At 57.5% G+C, this 17,348-nt stretch overlaps 6 protein-coding genes across 6 annotated transcripts; 2 read left to right on the top strand and 4 right to left on the bottom strand.

The window, feature by feature from the left end:
• Window positions 1-351: 351 nt before the first annotated feature.
• Window positions 352-4,751, top strand: BO95DRAFT_432291 (NACHT and TPR domain protein; the record flags this gene model as incomplete). Its single annotated transcript, XM_025585051.1, has 3 exons — window positions 352-714; window positions 806-1,990; window positions 2,040-4,751. The coding sequence occupies 3 exons, from the start codon at window positions 352-354 to the stop codon at window positions 4,749-4,751; spliced, it is 4,260 nt and encodes a 1,419-aa protein (XP_025441848.1).
• A 229-nt stretch (window positions 4,752-4,980) lies between these two features.
• Window positions 4,981-6,108, bottom strand: BO95DRAFT_473866 (uncharacterized protein; the record flags this gene model as incomplete). The annotated part of the gene is made up of 4 exons (XM_025589754.1): window positions 5,668-6,108; window positions 5,456-5,545; window positions 5,335-5,359; window positions 4,981-5,177 (listed from the first exon to the last, which is right to left on the bottom strand). Exons 1-4 carry the CDS (start codon window positions 5,749-5,751, stop codon window positions 4,981-4,983), a joined length of 396 nt encoding a protein of 131 aa, XP_025441847.1. The 5' UTR covers window positions 5,752-6,108.
• A 279-nt stretch (window positions 6,109-6,387) lies between these two features.
• On the bottom strand, window positions 6,388-8,556 carry BO95DRAFT_482527 (ankyrin repeat domain-containing protein). The gene has a single exon (XM_025590251.1). It carries the CDS (start codon window positions 8,502-8,504, stop codon window positions 6,711-6,713), a length of 1,794 nt encoding a protein of 597 aa, XP_025441846.1. The 5' UTR covers window positions 8,505-8,556; the 3' UTR covers window positions 6,388-6,710.
• Window positions 8,557-8,778: 222 nt separating this feature from the next.
• Window positions 8,779-10,745, bottom strand: BO95DRAFT_390223 (general substrate transporter; the record flags this gene model as incomplete). Its single annotated transcript, XM_025583593.1, has 5 exons — window positions 8,779-9,339; window positions 9,405-9,949; window positions 10,004-10,075; window positions 10,124-10,466; window positions 10,516-10,745. The coding sequence occupies 5 exons, from the start codon at window positions 10,743-10,745 to the stop codon at window positions 8,940-8,942; spliced, it is 1,590 nt and encodes a 529-aa protein (XP_025441845.1). The 3' UTR covers window positions 8,779-8,939.
• Window positions 10,746-12,163: 1,418 nt separating this feature from the next.
• Window positions 12,164-13,108, top strand: BO95DRAFT_320417 (pfs domain-containing protein; the record flags this gene model as incomplete). Its single annotated transcript, XM_025581785.1, has 1 exon — window positions 12,164-13,108. A coding segment is annotated over one exon (945 nt), but the record flags the coding sequence as incomplete, so codon positions are not given.
• Window positions 13,109-14,089: 981 nt separating this feature from the next.
• On the bottom strand, window positions 14,090-16,617 carry BO95DRAFT_146643 (uncharacterized protein). Its single transcript, XM_025580605.1, has one exon. It carries the CDS (start codon window positions 16,436-16,438, stop codon window positions 14,177-14,179), a length of 2,262 nt encoding a protein of 753 aa, XP_025441843.1. The 5' UTR covers window positions 16,439-16,617; the 3' UTR covers window positions 14,090-14,176.
• Between the last annotated feature and the right edge of the window lie 731 nt (window positions 16,618-17,348).

Genomic DNA, 17,348 nt, shown 5'->3' with positions numbered 1-17,348 from the left:
TTCCTATTGCACTTGTCTTCAAGGTTGGCGCGACACGAAGCCCGATACAGCCTGAGAAGAGATACAATGCTCAGAGGAAGATATACTCCGTAGGTAGCTGAAGTACGGAGTACTGACTAGTGCCGCAGGTCAATCTGCAGCAGGCGGAAATGAGGAGGCTGGACCAACCGGGTTAGTCTGACAGTGACCGTCAGAGTGGCTGTCACTAACCGATCGCACCGATCGACCCCGCAGTCCCTGATCTCAACTCCCTATTTCTATTTTCTATATATCCATCCACTGGCCCCTTATTCTGCACCACCAAAATGCAACCATCTCCATCTCCACCCCATTCCACGGACCCCCCAGAAAATGGCAACAGCCCAGATCCCCCAGCTGTGGGCCACCGCCCTCGCGCGCTACGAGAAAATCACCCACAGCCCGCTGGACCCCCACGCCTGGCGGGACCTGACCACTGTCGACGGGCTGTGGGGCGCCATCGAGGCCGAAAATCAATCCTTCCAGGAGTTCCGCCGCCAGCGCGCCGGCCTGTGCGCGGCCCTGAGCCAGGCGCTGCGGCCCATCGAGCTGGTCGGCGATCTGGCGGCCAGCGCCGCGGGAATGTTCTTCGCGCCCAGCTCGTTGGTGTTTGGGGCCGTGCGGTACCTGATCGACGCCGCGAGGGGAGTATCGGCGAAATATGATGCCATTGTGGAGTTGATGGTGACCTTGCAGGTGGGTCTTGTCATGCTTTGCTTTGCTCCGCTGGTCAGGGGCGTGCTCCTCTGGTTATAGGGCATGCTGAACTGACTTGCCCCATGCACAGGACTTCACCACCCGTTTAGCAGTCTACGCACAGCAACAGATCTCCCCACCGCTGCAGGAGAAAATCACCACTATCCTGACCACACTCTTGGAAGTGTTCGCGATCTCGCGCCAGCAAATCCGCCTCGGACGACTGCGGAGTTTCGGGAAGAACGTGCTGCTCGGCAACGACGACGGGAAAGCGGCGATCGCCAAGCTGGCGCAGCTGGTCGACGGCGAACGGAACCTGGTGGGCGCGGAGACACTCACCGAGGTCAAGGGGGCGAAGGTGGTCATCGACCGCGTCGACGTCCACGTCCTCGAGCTCGCGCGGCGCATCGACGACCTCAACCGTCTGCAGGAGCACGCGGCCGCCGAAAAGGAGGCCGACTCCGTCCCCGAAAGGAACCACCGCGACAAGGACAAGGTCAAGAGCGTGCTGCAGCCCGCCACCAGCGCCGACGACCGGTACAGCATGATCGCGCGGGCGCGGGTCCCGCAGACGGGCGACTGGGTGCGCGAGGAGCCCGAGTTCCGCGAGTGGCTGCGCCGCGACAAGCCCCTCCTGTGGGTGACGGGGACGCCCGGCGCGGGCAAGTCGTACCTGGCGGCCAGCGTCATCGCCTATTTGCGGGAATTGTATCCGCAGAACGTCCAGCATCCCTCGCATGTCTCCGTTGCGTATTACTTCTTCAAGGACGACAACGTGAAGACGCGCTCGTGCCACCAAGCTCTGCGTGACGTCGCCTTCAAGATCGCGCAGAATGACCCCGCCTATGCGAATTTCGTCGGGGGTCGGGTGGACTCGCCGGAGGATATCGGAAGTCTGTCGAGTCTGTGGCAGCAGCTGTTCGTGGAGTACTTTATCGCGCACGAGACCGGAGACAGCCAGGCGTACATCGTGCTGGACGCGCTGGACGAGGCGTTCGCGGAGGAGCGACAGGAGCTGTTTCAGCTGGCGGGCGATATTCAGCCGGGGGGACGGCTGCAGCTGCTTCTACTGGGGAGGCCGCATATAGCCCAGGAGATGGACGAGCTGACGGAGCAGCTGGCCGTGCCGACGATCTACATCTCAGACGTGAACAACTCGGATGACATCGTCCGGTACATCCAGAGCAGCATCGCCAAGTCGGTGTACCTGCGACGCGCCTCCAAGGCGCTTCAGGCTGAGATCGTGCGGCGGGTTTCCAGCGGCGCCCAGGGCATGGTATGTACGGAGACTCAAGTGAACTTGATACTAGACTAATATGGTGCAGTTCCTCTGGGTCGACTTCATGCTCAAAGAGCTACTGAAAAAGCGCGACGAGGCACGAATGCGAAAAGCACTGGAAGAGGCACCGCGCGGCCTGTCCGAGATGATCCGGCACGTCCTGAAGAGCTACTCCGAGAGCCTACGGGATGCACCACAGTACGCCGAAGATCTGAATGAGATGCTGGCCTGGATCGTGTGCGCCCACTGGCCGCTGAAGCTGCAGCAGCTGGAAAGCATCATTCAGTGGCGGTCGCCAGAGGGCGAGGGGTGGATCTGGCTGGAGGGGTATCTCCGGCGGGAGTACGCCTCCCTGTTCTCGCTGATCCGGGAGGATGGACTGAGCACGGCGGATTTGCAACGGGCGAACATCGGACGAGCCGATTGGGAGGTCGACACCCTGGTGGATGACGGCTTCGACGACACAGACAACCCGTCGGACTTTGACTCGGACCCGGCGACTACGGAGGTGACCTTGAACCACGCCTCGCTGGGAGACTTCTTCCGCAACGAGGCCGAGGGGCCTGTTTCGGCGGACGACGGGCCCCTCGTGGGGATCGACTACCACGCGGCGAAGGTGCTGGTGTTCAAACGGTACTTCGAGATCATCGCCTGCGAAGAGGGCTCCCCCAAGCAAGAGATCGCGCAGGTGCTCCGCGTGTACGCTGCCGGGTCGATCGTGTCAGCCTTGCAGGACATCGAGATCGACAAATGCAGCGCAGAAGATAAGGGCATTATCGGTCTGAGCATCGCGCGCCTGCTGTCCGTCCCTCCCATCCTCGAAGCATACGTCAAACACAGAAGCGACGTGTCGTACCCAGGCGAGCACCTCAAACTCTTCATGAGGTGGCTCAGAGATCCAGACGTGCAGGCCTCGCTGCCCCCGACCGAGAAAGCTTGGTTCGAGGAATCCACCGCCTCAGGCGACGTGGGGATCTACCTGCTGACGGCGAAGTTCATCGCCGAGCAATGGCTGCAGACTGGGTTCTGGCTGGCCGGGCCCTGCTGCCGCTACATCATGGAATACATCAAACTCAGCCAGGACGCACCCCCCTTCCCGGACAGCCCCGTCGAGGCCGTGCTCTCCGCGGCGGAGTGGTGCGGATTCGCGCCGGACCAACTCTGGCACCGCCGACTGGCAACCGCACTGCGTGATCTCGGGTTCCTCGACGAATGCATCCCCCGCTTCCAGCGCGCCGTGGACCTGGACCCATCCCCGAACCCACAGACCCTCCTCGCGCGAGCCGGGATGGCGAAAGCGTACCTCAAAATGGGGCAGTTCGCGCAAGCCATCGAGCAGGACCGCCTGTGCGTGGCGGAGCTGAACCCGCACCGCCAACCCGACCAACCCGATCTACAAGCGCACGCGTCGTACGAGCGGCTCGGCCAGAGCTACACCGCGCTCGGCGAGGTCGAGTCCGCGGTGGCCATGTACAGGGCTGGTCTGGCGACGGCCGGATTCTGCAATACGTGTCTCTGCGCGATGCTGGAGCAGCTCCACGCGCAGAGCCGCCACGAGGAGATCATCGCCCTGCTCAAGAGCCTCGACCGGCCCGCCCTCGGCCAAAAGCCTGCCTCCTCCTCCTCCACCACCACCACCCCCTCAATCCTCACGCAAAGCATCCTGACAAACCCAGACTGGTACGACGACTTCATCGACCGCGTCACCGCCGCCGCCGCCAGCACCAAACAAATCCCCTTCCTCATCGACGCGTACGCCACAGCCGTCGCGACGGCGCACAAGCAACGCAAGGCCGTCGCAAAAGCGAGCCTGGAATTCTGCCTGGGGATGCTGTGGCAGACGCACGGGCGCGACGGGGACCGCGCGGCCGCCCTCTGGGAACGACTGATCGCCACGTACCGCGGCAGTCGGGCGGAGGGCGAGATGGTCTCGGTGCTGGAGATGGCGGCGGGGGCGCTGGCGACGCACTACCTGATCAAGGCGATGGAGGTGGGAATCGACTCGGAGCAGGGCCGGCGGTACGGGGTGTTGCTGGAGCTGTTGGCGCGGGGAAAGGCGGTTGCGTCGCATGGGGAGGGCTGGGATGCGTGGCGTGCGGATGCTCGGGACGTTGTGGATGCGCAGCGCCCGAACAAGGTCTTCGTGACCACGTCGCCCGTGGGACTGATCCTGGGGAGTTATTATCGGCTGTCGGGGCGGGAGGCGGACGCGATGGCGTGCTATAAGGCGCAGGTGCAGGCGGCGCTGCGGCTGGTGGAGGATGAGAGGGCTGGCATGGCGATGGTGGGGTATACGCGGCTGAGTAGTGTTTTTGCGGCGCTCGGGGAGGACGAGGAGGCGCTGGCGATGTGGTATCAGGATCGTTTGATGTATGAGCTGATGGGGGGGGATGATGATGAGGACGAAGGTGATGGTGAAGCTGAAGCTGGATCTGATGCTGCTGACGACCCCGAGGACTCGAAAAGTCCCACCTTCTTCACGTGCGACGGCTGCAGCACCTCCGTGGAGATCGACGGCAACTATATCTGCCGGTACTGCCACGATGTGCTGTTCTGCCCGGGGTGTATGCAACGACTCGAGGCAGGGACGCTGGGAGTGAGGGTGTGCAGTGCGCAGCATGCGTGGGCGTTTGTGGCGCGGCGGCCAGAGGCGGTGCGGCGACGGGGGGAGGAGCAGCGCGGGATGCTGTGGTTGCGGGGGGAGTGGGTGGAGGGGGAGGTGTGGAAGGCGGAGTTGCGGCGGCGGTGGGGGCTGTAGAGAAGCTGTATATCAGTTCAGTAGATTGGTGGTATGCTTGAGATCGATTTGGGCAGGTAGAGCAGCATTAGCCAGTAGACTCAACGTTTATGCTATCAATAGTATCAAGATCCAGCAAAACCAAACACAGTCCCAGCAATCCAATCCACCCACCCAATCCCCATCCCTTCCCAACCCCCGTCCAAATCCCAATCCCCCCTTTCAAACACCCCCTCAAACCCCAAGTCCCTCAAAACCAACTCCTCAAAACCGCAACACCCTGCAACACCGCCCCCAACCCCACAACCACCGCATTTTCCTTAATACCATGCCGGAGATACCACGCCGAGCTAGCCCAGAGCATGGCGTTAGTGATCAGCGCGATCGCCTTGTTAGTCGGGTCGCGGAGGGCGAGGGGGTTGCGGGCCCATTGGTAGTGCAGGAGGCCTATCATTATCCAGCATATGTTAGTATCAGTATTAATATCGGTATCGATATCGGCAATCAAGGGGTAGAAGGATCTTGGTGTTGTGTTGTATTGTGTTGTTGCGCTCGTCATGGCCATGTGGGGGATGGTTTCGTGATAGGGAAGGTGGTAACGAACCCGTCGTGAAGAAGAAGGCGCTTCCCTGTGCAGTGCATATCCGTTTCATTAGCATCGGTTGCTTGGTATTGATTGGGGTATTGGTTGGGGTGGACAATGGTGCTGGTGCTGGGCAACGTACCTGGAACCAGCCGACAATGCCGAGCGCCCAGGGCTTGGAGTTGCTGATGATCGTGTAGGCCGGGTCGGCGGTCCATTGTTTGCCTCCTAGCTTTAGCATGCATTGTTGTTAGTATTTGGATTGCGGACGGATTGTGTTGCAGAGCAGAGCAGAGCAGGGCACAGCAGTTGGCTATAGTCCTCAGTTATGGTAAGAAGGGAGGTGCAGCGTACCGTATGGCCGATGGACAGGGCGATGAAAGACAGCGCGGAGGCTTGCAGGGTGCGGCTGGGGACGGCTGGAGCGGGGGTGGTCATTGTGTCTGTATCTTCGATTCGCAGGGATTAGGTATTAGATGGAGTGAAGGTGTTGAGAGCGATTGAATCACGCAAGTAAGTGATTGATTGAAGGGACAGTGAGTGAGTGTAGGTTACATGAATCTAAGGAGGGCGAGGCGAGGCGGAGCCAGACCGCACGCTGGCTAAGTACGCCGGCGGGCACTTCCTCCTGCGGGGTTTGTGTTTCGTCGACGTCAGAGCATCCGTTCCCGTCCCGTACCACCCGGCTGCGGATAAGCTGTAAGTAAACAGCCCGGAACGGTTAGGCCGTCCGGTTTGTCGCCGATGCCGTTGCCGTCGGTCACCGAGGGGCCTTCGACACTCGGTATAAGATCGATTCTCTGGTAGTAATTGAGCGGACTCTACCTAGGCTAGCTCTGTAATATATAGGTGCTCTTGGATCCATCGACAATATACAGTCATGTTTGATTGTGTAAGAATAGCGCTGGATTGAAACATGTCACGTGATGAGCGCCGCCAACCACATCCGGGTCAACGAGGTCCGTGTTCGGCGACTTTCGTCCAATTAACTTACACCCGGTCTGCCACCCATTGTATGCAGTGAGACCACATTTGTTGACTATCTGGGTATGACTACATCAGGGTTGGGTGTTACCAGGAAGCTGAAAGAAAAGGGGGGTCCGGGGGTCCTCTCCCGGGAAGTCTCATTCTAGGTAAATTGACATGGAGTGTCCAGCCAGTGACAGCGCTGTAAACGGGCAAGACTCCAGCATTAGCGTGCGGATTGTGTACGCTTTGCATATATTCATAAATCCCGAAACATCCCGAAAAAGGTCCATCCTAGGCCCTGTCAACCAAGGACAAGGTGATCAGACATACTACCCATAGTCGAACCAGTAGTCTAGACAACCAGCTCTAATCCGTGATACATCCATCGCCAAGGACGTTACATCAGCCTTATCGTCTCCTAAAGCCACTCAAGGCTGGTGGTTAAGAGGCCGGAAAGCGCAGGCAACAGGAGCGGAAAGGGAAGACTCAATGCCCGTCAAGATCGGTCGAGCACCTCGGCGTGGAACGGGCCCCGAGACATGCTGAAACGCAGGATCGGCCCCGTGCTCCAGCAGCAGCTGGACCAGTGCCTCGTCCTTCTGGCGCGCCGCGACCGCCAAGGCCGTCAACCCGTGCTGATCGCGCTGGTTGACGTCCAGCCCCGGCCAAGCCAGCATGCGCGCAACGGTCCCGTAATGCTTCGACATCACCGCCGAATGAAGGCAGGAGAGCGTGCCTTGTGGGTCATCTGGTGCTCGCCGGTGTACCTCTTGAAAATCCACGCCCGCGTCGAGTAAGAGGGCAACCACCTCCTCTCTTCCGTTCAGAGTCGCATTCCAGAGGGCAGTCGCATGCGATGGGCGGGCATTGGGCCAATACCTCGCCTCGGCATCCAGGAGAAGCTTGGTCACGGAGGCGTGACCGTCATTTGCTGCCCATAGTAGAGGCATCCAGTTCCCTGTTGGGCGTGGCAGCTCCGACTTCTTATCGAGCGCGGCGAGCAGCGCCCTCAGAATGGCCTCCCTATCTCGATCCGCAGCGCATGTCAGTGGGGAAAGTCCGGACTCGATGCAATCGAGATCGCCGAGGTCCCGGTCCGCTCCCCGCTCCAGCAGCAGCTGGACGACGTCCAGATGTCCGCCTTGCACAGCACAGCAGAGCGACCACCGTCGCAGCATGCGCGGTCGCTGCGGTCTCCGGACGTCGTAGACCGGATGTGGGGATGCCCCGCGATCCAGAAGCGCCTTCACAATGGGAGTAAACCCATTCCCAGCCGCTTGCGCTAGCGCCGTCTTGTTCAGTGAGCCTTGAATCTCTAGGTCCGCCCCGTATTGAAGCAGAAGGTCGAGGATCGTTTCATACGCCGTGCCCGCGCACCATGGCAGGCCGGGCGGTACATCCGGGCCGTCAGCGGGGTCCCGCGATCCTTTAGGGCCGCCGAATTGAACCGCGATGAGACGCTTGCCCTTCATCTTTTTGCGCCGGCGCAGCCTTTTCTCCGACTCCTGTGGCCGAGGCGGGCCAGCCTGATTGGACTGACTGTTTTCGCATGGCCATTGGCTCGCATCTAATTTTCCGTTCAGCTTGAGCGGGACCGCTTGCCAGCATTGAGAAGGCCGTGCGGCGCACATCAACGGGACCGTCTGGCCTTGAAGTTTATCTGTTGAGCCCGGAGGCGCCCCATGGCGGAGCAGCAGCTCGACCATCGCGACATGGCCATTTTCCACGGCAAGTGCCAGACTCGAGGATTGATCCCGGCCGCGAACACTTGCGCCGAGCCCCAATAGAGTCTCAGCAATGTGAACATGGCCAAAAACAGCAGCCCAATCTAGGGCCGTGAGCCTGAATTGCGGATCTCTTCCATCTAGATCAAGTGGGAGGGTGAAACGGCTGGCAGCGGCGATGACATGGTCAATGGATTTGGGTTGATTGGTTTGCGCAGCATAAACGAGGGCGATGTGGCCATGGCCCTCTTTAGATTCTCTCTCTAGCCATCTTCTGCGAAATGTTCTGAGAAAATCATATTCTTCTGGCTGTCGGCATTTCGCGGCGTGTGCGCGGCGGTTGCTCTTGCTGCCGGGGAGGAGGAGCTGGCGGTAGAGGTGCGGGTTTAGGATGGCGTGAAATTTGCGACAGGTGCGTACTAGGGCGTTGATGTCGCGTTGCCTGAGGCTGGTGATGATGAGGAGGAGAAGCTCAGGGGGAAGGAAGGCAAGGGACATAGAGATAAGATGAGAGAGATGAGCTGAGCTGGTTGAGTGTCGATGGTGGATGGGGATGGGGAAGTGCGGAGAAATACGGAGTAGAGGAGAATGAATGGGCCGATTGGTGGAGGAGGGACGGTGACAGCGGTCGGAACGGGCCCATGTTGTGCCGTGGTCCGAGCTTTATGCTGCTGACCAAGCTACCCACTAATGCACATGGCAGTCTATGCGCACTTTCATCTTGTCTCTCTGGCAGATTTTATTCTTGAGACTCATCTGCAACCTCTCAAAAACGATTTCATTTGATGATTTTACGAGTTCATTGACTCAACCAAGTACGCATGTCCCACCCATTCTATATATCTGACAGAACAAGTGCAACGATTGTCCCATGCTTGCAGTATATCCTGCGATCCACTCATAAAATCTATATACAAACCACAACCAGTCCACCTACTCCTCCACCCCCTTCCGCCCCGCCAACCCCACCGCCCTCTCGCAGCGAAACCCCTCAAACTTCCTGGCCGCGACCCTCTCCCCAAACAACTCATCCAACTCCTCAAACGACCGCCCCTTGGTCTCAGGCAACTCGAAGAACAGCACCACAAACATGACCGCCCCCATCCCGGCGAAGATCCACCCGATCAGACCCCCCAAATCCGCCTCATCAGAGTTATACAGATACGGCATGACGACATTCCAGACGGTCGAGAAGAAATAATTGAAGGTGAAGCCGACGGCCAGCGACTTGGCGCGCAGACGCACGGCCGAGACCTCGCCGGCGATGGCCATGGCGGGGCCGATGCCGGGCCCGTACACCCACCACGACAGCTGCAGGAAGATGCCCACCACCCTACGCCCACCACCACACATCAGCCACCACACATCCTATCAAAAGCACCAGGGAGAGAAACATACCACAGCGCCGCACTACTGTGCGGAAAACAGCCCGCCACGCCCATGACCGTAAACAGGCCCGTGGACAGCCCCATCCCGAACAGCACCAGCGTCCGCCGCCCGAACACCGTCATCGCCCACCCGGTCACCAGCGAGCTCGCAATCCCAAACGCGATCCCGATCTCCGTCATCATCCCGATCTTGGCCGCCGACATGCCCGCCTGCACCAGGAAGTACGGCCCGTTGGTCATGAAGCTCGACCCGATCACCTGCGGCAGCGCGTTGCAGTACAGGATGATGCGCGTGCGCCGCCAGTTCGAGCCGCGGAAGCACTCCGCAAAGCTGGCGCCTTCGGCCTGCGTGGCGCGCAGGCGTTCCTCCTCCGTCGTGCGGATGATCTCGTCTAAGACCGAGGGGAGGAGGGCGGGAGGGGTGCCGAGGCGGGTCAGGGCGCGGGCGGCGTGCGAGGGTTTGTTGTTCGCCACGAGGAAGTAGGGCGATTCTGGGATGAGAATTAAGAAGAGGAAGAGGAGGCCCGGCCAGACCCAGCCGCAGGCGAAGAGGACCTGTTGTTGAGGTTAGTGGGGGGATTCTGGGGATGCAGAGGGAGAGGGACAGACTTTGTAGGCTGCGTCGGTGGTCATGGTCAACCGGGGCAGGGCCACGGATGCGGCGATCATGTAGCCCAGGTTCTGGTCTGGTTAGTGACTGGATTTCTCGGAAAGAGTCAGGTAAGGTACCATGCAGAAGGTATAGGCCGATAGAGCGATACCACGCAAGGGAAGCGGGGTGATCTCAGACACGTAGGTTTGTCCCGTCGTCAACGCGATCCCCAGCGCCAGACCGTTGATGATCTTGCCAGCGAGAAAGACGCCAGGCGTGTTGGCGGTGTACACCACGGCGAATCCAGCAGCCGACAAACAGGCAGCGACCAGGAACGCAACCCGTCGACCCAGCCGGTCGGAGATGAATCCGCCAACCGTGGATCCGATCATGGTGGCTACCTGCGAGAGAGCATTCCACAGAGATTGCCAGTAGGCGGGAATAGTGTATGTGCCATTGACCAAAGATCCGAACTTTTGTCTATTCGATTGTCAACTCCATACTTCACATCAGGAGCAATGTAACTCACTCAAAGGCCGGCATAGACAAGGACAGCGACAAAATCAGATTGTCGAACCCATACATCAGGGCTCCGACGTTGGCATACAGACAGAACAGGATGATCAGTGGGTTCTGGCGTAGGGCCGTCCATGTTGACGGCGGGTTGTCATTGTGGGCGAGCTGTTGTTCGTGGTCTTGGCCTTCGTTCGCATTGACATTCTCGAGGTGATTGGTTTCGGTCTTCTGGTCGGTGGTCATTGTGTGATGGATGTATCAGACGACCGCAGAAGGCAATGCAAGTGTGGGCTGACAAGATCGCGAACGTTGGGCAAGGGATAGTTTGCATTATAGCAGAACCAGCAGGGGATAAAGCAGGGTTGGATACCCCACGGGGTACCGGAATTGCCGACGCCCGGACCATGTGGGGATGGCCATATAGACACGTAATCCTGGTCGGCAAATCCGGGGTACGGCTGGCCTCACAGCGAAGAGTCATGATCTTGATACAAAGAGGAACCTGCATATAAACCCAAGTGATTAAGGGTGTTGTGCTAGAGATTCCCAAATCCTGAACCTTACTTCACTTCTCCTCAGTGGGACCCCTCTGTTCTGCAGGCTTGGATTTGCCAATCGCTTGTCGATAAGTAGGTATTCTCAGCAGCAGCCGTCCGCCGCTCCACCTAAGCGAGCTTTTTCTCCGTACGGTCCGTCCATGTGAGCACTTTAGTCTAATCGCCCCTCGGCCTAATCCCATCACCGAGGATATCTTCTCAGAAGAACAGAGCACACATTAAATCGTACATGACACACCAACTGCCGGAATCCTGACAGCACTGCAACTGACAAAACTTCACCACCAACCCAAGATAGTATTCCTACAAGAGTAATCGAATTGAACAGCTGTTTCAACACCCCTCGGACCTCACTACACCGGAAAGCGAGCATCCAACGCCACCGCTCCTTCAGACCGAGTGTGATCGTCCATCCCCGACCTACAAGGATGAGGTAAGCGCAGTTCAATTTCTCCGCGTTCGGTTTATCCGAGCATGCCAGATGGGTTTTACTTGATGGATTGGATTGAGTTCAGCGGCCGAAAGCTTGGACGGTTGGCCGCATTGATTGGGTGTAGCCACTGTATTTGATTTATGCCGGTCGTATGCTTGTCCACGTGCATAATGCAGTTTAATCAACCTAGACCGACTGATTCCCCCGAGTATGTTAGAGCGACAATAGGCTTTGGGTTGCGCTCAATTCCCGGGCAGCAGTTGGGGGCCTAGTCATAGGCAGTTTGTTGGATGGTCGTACTCGGTAGGAAGCATGGTGCGACTATTGGCCGAATTACTAGAAGAGGAGGTCTACCGCCATTATTCACCAAAGCACTCAATAACCCCACTCCCTCTACCTTGTTGTGGCTTGGGAACACGGCCCAGCGCCTTGAAATGCATCTTCAATACATACCACAATCTCAGGCCCCATCGTATGGTAAGCGCCCGGCATGGAGGTTAAGCGCCGGGAAGCGCCACGTCAGATTGCAGTAGGCTGTGTATGAACACAGACTTGCTCAGCCTTGCTGCTCCTGACTATTAAAAGTATGTAATGCTAGCAATTCCTCTTTGAAAGAAGAGCACCAGATCCGACCGTAATTCGGGGTTACCATGGGCTCGGAACATGTCTCCCTCCGCCATGAGGACTACACGATCGCCTGCATCTGCCCCATGGGCGTAGACCGGGCACTTATCGAAGCCATGCTCGACGATATCCACTGCAGTCTACCCATGCCACACCACATCGGCAATTACGCATTGGGCCGCATGGGCCAGCATAAAGTGGCCATCGCCCGCCTCTCCAAAGCGGGAAACAACAGCGCAGCGTCAGGCGCCGTGCAACTCCTCAACGACTTCCCACGCCTTCAATTGATCATTCTGACAGGGATCGGAAGCGGGATCCCCGATCTGACCAGACACGTAGACATCCGACTGGGCGACGTGGTCGTCAGCAAGCCCACAGGAGTGTTGTCGGGAGTGGTCCAATTCGACCGGGGCAAGATCCTCGCCGGGGACCGCTTTGAGCGAACTGGGGCGTTGCATCTCCCCCCGAACGGGTTGCTGGCCACCGTGGTAAGGCTGGAGGCACGGCACCGGCGCGTGGAGAGCGAGATGCCGCGGTACCTCGAGGGGATGCTGCGTAAGGTCCCTCAGGAGCATCGAGCGAAGTACTTCTTTCCGGGAGCGGACGATGATCGTCTTTTCAGGACTGAGGCGAGCCATGCACTTGGAGGCGGATGCGGAGGCTGCGATCCAGCGGGAATCGTGGTACGACCCGGCCGCGAAGATACCAGCCCAGTGGTGCATTACGGGACGATCGGGTCAGCGGATGTTGCGGTCGAGGATGGTCAGTTGAGGGATCAGTTGCGAGATGACCTGGGGATACTGGGTGTCAATATCGAGGCTGCCGGGGTGGCGGGCATGGTTTCCTGTCTTGTGATCCACGGGGTGTGTGACTACGCGGACTCGCACAAGAACAAACGGTGGCAACCCTATGCGGCTGCCACAGCAGCTGCGTATATGAAGGAGTTGGTGTCTGTGATTCCGGTCTCTGAGACAAAGTCGGTGGAGACGGAAGATGTTAGGGTTGATGGTACTCGGGAATCAAGCGATCTTGCAAATGGGATTGTGGCAGGGCCCGGGTCGTTGTTCCTGGCGTGCCTCATCGGCATGTTGAGTGTATCGCTCGCGCTCAATGCATATCTTCTTTCATCTTTGAGATGAGGTTCGCTGCATGTCGGGAAAAAACGAGGGCTGATAGCTCAGTATCTATCACAGAGTACGTGATCCAAATAGTGTGGTTTTAGTGACGAGATATGGACGATACAACTTGGAGTCAGTTGTGGACAGTCAGGAAGGCTTGAGTCAATGATTAAGTTGTCAAATCTTTACTTGAGCAAAGCTGCTGAGATGTATGAGTAGGCAACGCGTTTGGTGGATGGGGCACGTCACGTGGCGTATGCCCATCAACTTCTCTGCTCACCTATAGCCACTGATACAATCACCATACCCGAGATGCCTTTACTAACGATGGTAGTATGTGCGCCAGGATTGCTACGGCTGGAATGCATGAGGGTGCGGCTTAGAACAGCCATCCGCTGCATGATATTCATGTATTTCGTTATGGTCATAAGTCTTAGTGAGGGTTCTATCAAATGTTGGTTGTGCGTCAGTAAATATTCAAGAGTGTTGTCCCAACCTTCCAGTTGATCCTCTTGTCCAGTACAGTCGCTTTTCTCCGGCCCCAGACCGGAGATGCACGTTCACGTGATATGCATTGTCCTTCAACCACGGTCGCGGCAGGACATCCATCACTGCTGGCACAATGATCATCTGGCTGAGAAGCGGTAGGAGCAAATGCCCCCTAACCACTGAGCTGGCTACTGCACATGAGACCCACTCGGACCTGCTATGCCCCTCCACATTTCTCATTTCTGGCCAGAATAGATGACGAACAGCCACTCGAGCCATTGGCGCTTAAACCCGACCAGTCTGCCAGCTGCCGCAAGACCCCATCCGCAGGTAGTGTGTAAAAGGTGCACGACATTCAGCAGTCTTCAGCAGTAGTGAGGGCCGTTCCACCGCCACCAAAAATACTGCAACCTTGTCCTTCAAATCGATTCATCATTTCACGAAGGCTCTGTCCTAGGGGCCTTTGCCCTTGCCGAACGGACCTTTGGCACCGAAAAAGGTATGCTGTGGTCGCAGGGGTTTCACCCGGGGCTTGACTTCCACCTTTTCCTGTGGCGCTTTCGGATTTCTCCCTGGTTTATGACTTGCGCCCGGCTTGAAGAATGGGTATTGGGACACCGGGCCGCGGAGTTTGGGTTGCTGGTTCACCGCCTCGGCCATCTTTCCTTTCGGCGTGTTTAACATCTTTCCTGTTTTGGAGAACCCACGGGGCGTGAAGAAAGTGTTTGAGAGTTGTTTGGCCCTAGGCTGCGGGCTGGTCGTGTCATCCAGCTCCTCCAGCGTGGCAAGGTCATCCTTCGGCCCTGGCTTGTTCTCAGAGAGTCGGGCAGGGCGGAATTTAGGCCAAGGTTTACGGGGCTGTGATTGCGGTGAGGTTGAAGATATCGCTTTGGCTGACTGCCCGGTCATCTCCAGGGTTGTCTTGGGATCTGGCTTTGAGATCGTCTCTGGGATAGCGTCTAGGGCTGCCTCTAAGGTGGTCTCTGGGATGACATCTGGAGAAGTTTCGAAAGGAGCATCAGTGGCCACGTCAGCCGACTCATTGATCGCCTCCTGTCTCGTCTCGACACCGGCAGGATCCCAATTCGCTAATATCTGGTCTCGCGCAGCATGCACGGGAATCCCTGACACTTTCACCCACTCTCGTGGCTCATATGTTCTCAGGGGTGGAGCCCTCGGCGTCTCCAATTCCTTCCAGTCCTCGGCAAGCTGCGCTACCAACTCCAACTCCTTCGCAGACACACCCACATTTGGCTTCTCCTCAGGGCTTCGTACAAGAACCTGCGCGAGCTCCGGTAAGACGGGCTCCTTGGAAAGTGAAAATCGTACCAAATACCGAGCTAACTCATCAATTTGGGCCATTTCGACATGCGAGAGTTGACGTATGTCGTGGGGTCCGGGAATGGTGTTGAACAAATACTCGTTGATTAGTGGAGGGTAAAACGGTATATGGTACCGATGTTCCGTCCTCAGATGTCTTCGGAGATACGGATGCAGTTGTGGATTCGCGTATGCCAAATACCACGCGACTTGGTGTAAGAGTTGCGTCGTCAGCGTCCCGATATAACCCTCACCCTTCGGGATCTGTTTCTGTTGAGAAAGTGCAGTGACCTTCTGTTCTAGAAGGAAAGCCTGGGCCTTTGCTGAATCGACATTTCGTAGAAAATCAGCAGGGAGCCACCGTGGATCGACCTCCCAGTCCTCGGTCCGGTCTGGGTTGTATTCTCGATCCAGTGGTGGCAACCCTTCATCGGGAAGGCTGGGGATGATTGAAAAGTCCGCCTGCCAGTCCAACTCGTGGATCAAGGTGGGGAGCCGAGACGTAGATATCAAGTCGGAATTTTGTATTTTAGGACGCCTGGGACCCCCTGTTATTGTGACATAACCATGTTTGGCACCAAGTGAAAGTCGGATGGCAATGCCCCCGCTGGCTTCCCAGGCCTCCTGGTCCCAGTCAAAATATGATACGGCAGAAGGCTGACCCTCATGCGTCATGATAGACTGCTGAGTGGTCGTGTCGGTGGACGCAGATTCGTGGGCGTTCAAATCATGATCGATGACCCCGAAAGCAGGGGTGGTAGACACGGGATCAGACGTCAAGTCAACATCCTGCCCAGTGCTCTCTTGGCCTTCCGCCGCAGGCGCCCGGAGTCCATCAGATTCTGTCAGGCTAGAGCTTTGACCTGCTCCATCATGGTTTTGGCTTTTCACAGGCGTAGGCTCCGGGCTGGGCTCGAGAGACTTTTCCAGCCCGAGAGCATGGATGATGTTGTACATGGAGTGGAGATTCCCATCACTGTCTATAAAGGCTGCTCCGATGATGGTGCCTGCAGCAAGCTTGATCTGCATCGGATCGATATTGCGCCGCGCTATGGGCTTCCTGAACACGGAGGCTGACAAGATGGCCTCAGATATGCTCTGATTTAGCTCAAAGTCGGGACTCCTGAGGACTGCGATAGGGGACGGAGTAGGGGGACCGGCGTATGAGTGGCTATGGCTCCAGCTTTGGCTGCTCGTGCCAGGTCGGGCAGCGGCTGTGCGCATCATTGTTAATACGGAGGATGCGACATTCAGCAGTACCGCGCTGCCACTGCGCGAGAACCGAGGGTCATCCGGTCTCTCGCCGAGTGTCCGGAGAGCATCAGTGAGATTTCGGGTGTTTCGAAAGGTATAGCCCAGCTCACGCTGCAACTCCATCAACCTGACATGTCTCATGGTTATCGCTCGATCATGGCATCCAGATTCCACAATCGGCAGGGTGTCATAGCAATAGACAAGGAGCTTGTCAATTTCCCCGGCAGGAAAATATCATGAGCTTAGAGGGATTTGGAGCCAGAGGGCATGACGTTTTCATAACAATTGATAGCGTGACCAAGACGAGACATGTGCTGCTGAGGAGGTTGTCAGGCGCGTGAAGGTTCTTTGATTGTTGTTCCGCGGCGTCAAATCCGCTCACCGCTGTGGTGCTTCCCCGCATCAGCCAATCTGCCGGAGGAACATCTTACCGCCTTCCAAGCGCCTTCCACCGCCTCGAGGGAAATAAGTCAGCCGATCACGTGCCAGGAACAGGGGCGAGCGGAATCTCAAAGATGTGGAGCGCGACCCGCAATGCTTCGGAACTCTCAGCCTTCCCCCACAGAGTTCAACTCGGCAGCCAACAGCCGCGTCGCAGATCATCCTTAGGATGAAAAGGTCTTCTATGTTGTTTGATGGTGACAATACAGATGTTGAAGATGAATAGGAGGGAGGCGAGAATCGTCCGGCGGGGAGTGGTCATTGCATTGATGCTGGCTGAAGACGAAGAGGGTGGAGGGAGAGGAGGTAATGTTGATTACAGCAGCAGCCATCATTGAAATGTGTGTGTTTAAAGGATATCCGTAGAAGGTTCAGGTGGCTATTTTGTATTGTGGTTCGTCCTGCTAACCGCTGGGCTGTTCAGGGGCCGCCAGTAAGAACAGCCCTACAGGCGCTCGAGGCAAGCCAGAGGCCAAACCATGGCACGTTGCCGATCGAACTAAGTGAGCTTGTCATAGAGTGGTACCCGTGGTTCTCTCTTAAGTTCAGAACATCTCTATCCCTTATGGGAACTAAATGCAGAGTAGGGAGCCGTATATCTGAATTTCCC

Source organism: Aspergillus brunneoviolaceus, assembly GCF_003184695.1.
Source record: "Aspergillus brunneoviolaceus CBS 621.78 unplaced genomic scaffold BO95scaffold_37, whole genome shotgun sequence".
Lineage (NCBI taxonomy): Eukaryota > Fungi > Ascomycota > Eurotiomycetes > Eurotiales > Aspergillaceae > Aspergillus > Aspergillus brunneoviolaceus.
The sequence above is the reverse complement of the archived record's forward strand: the minus strand, read 5'-3'. Positions and strand labels throughout refer to the sequence as shown.

Bases quoted from the DNA above. Each gene is read 5' to 3' on its own strand.
- BO95DRAFT_146643 (XM_025580605.1), bottom strand. From the start codon at position 16,438: ATGAGACATGTCAGGTTGATGGAGTTGCAGCGTGAGCTGGGCTATACC.
- BO95DRAFT_482527 (XM_025590251.1), bottom strand. From the start codon at position 8,504: ATGTCCCTTGCCTTCCTTCCCCCTGAGCTTCTCCTCCTCATCATCACC.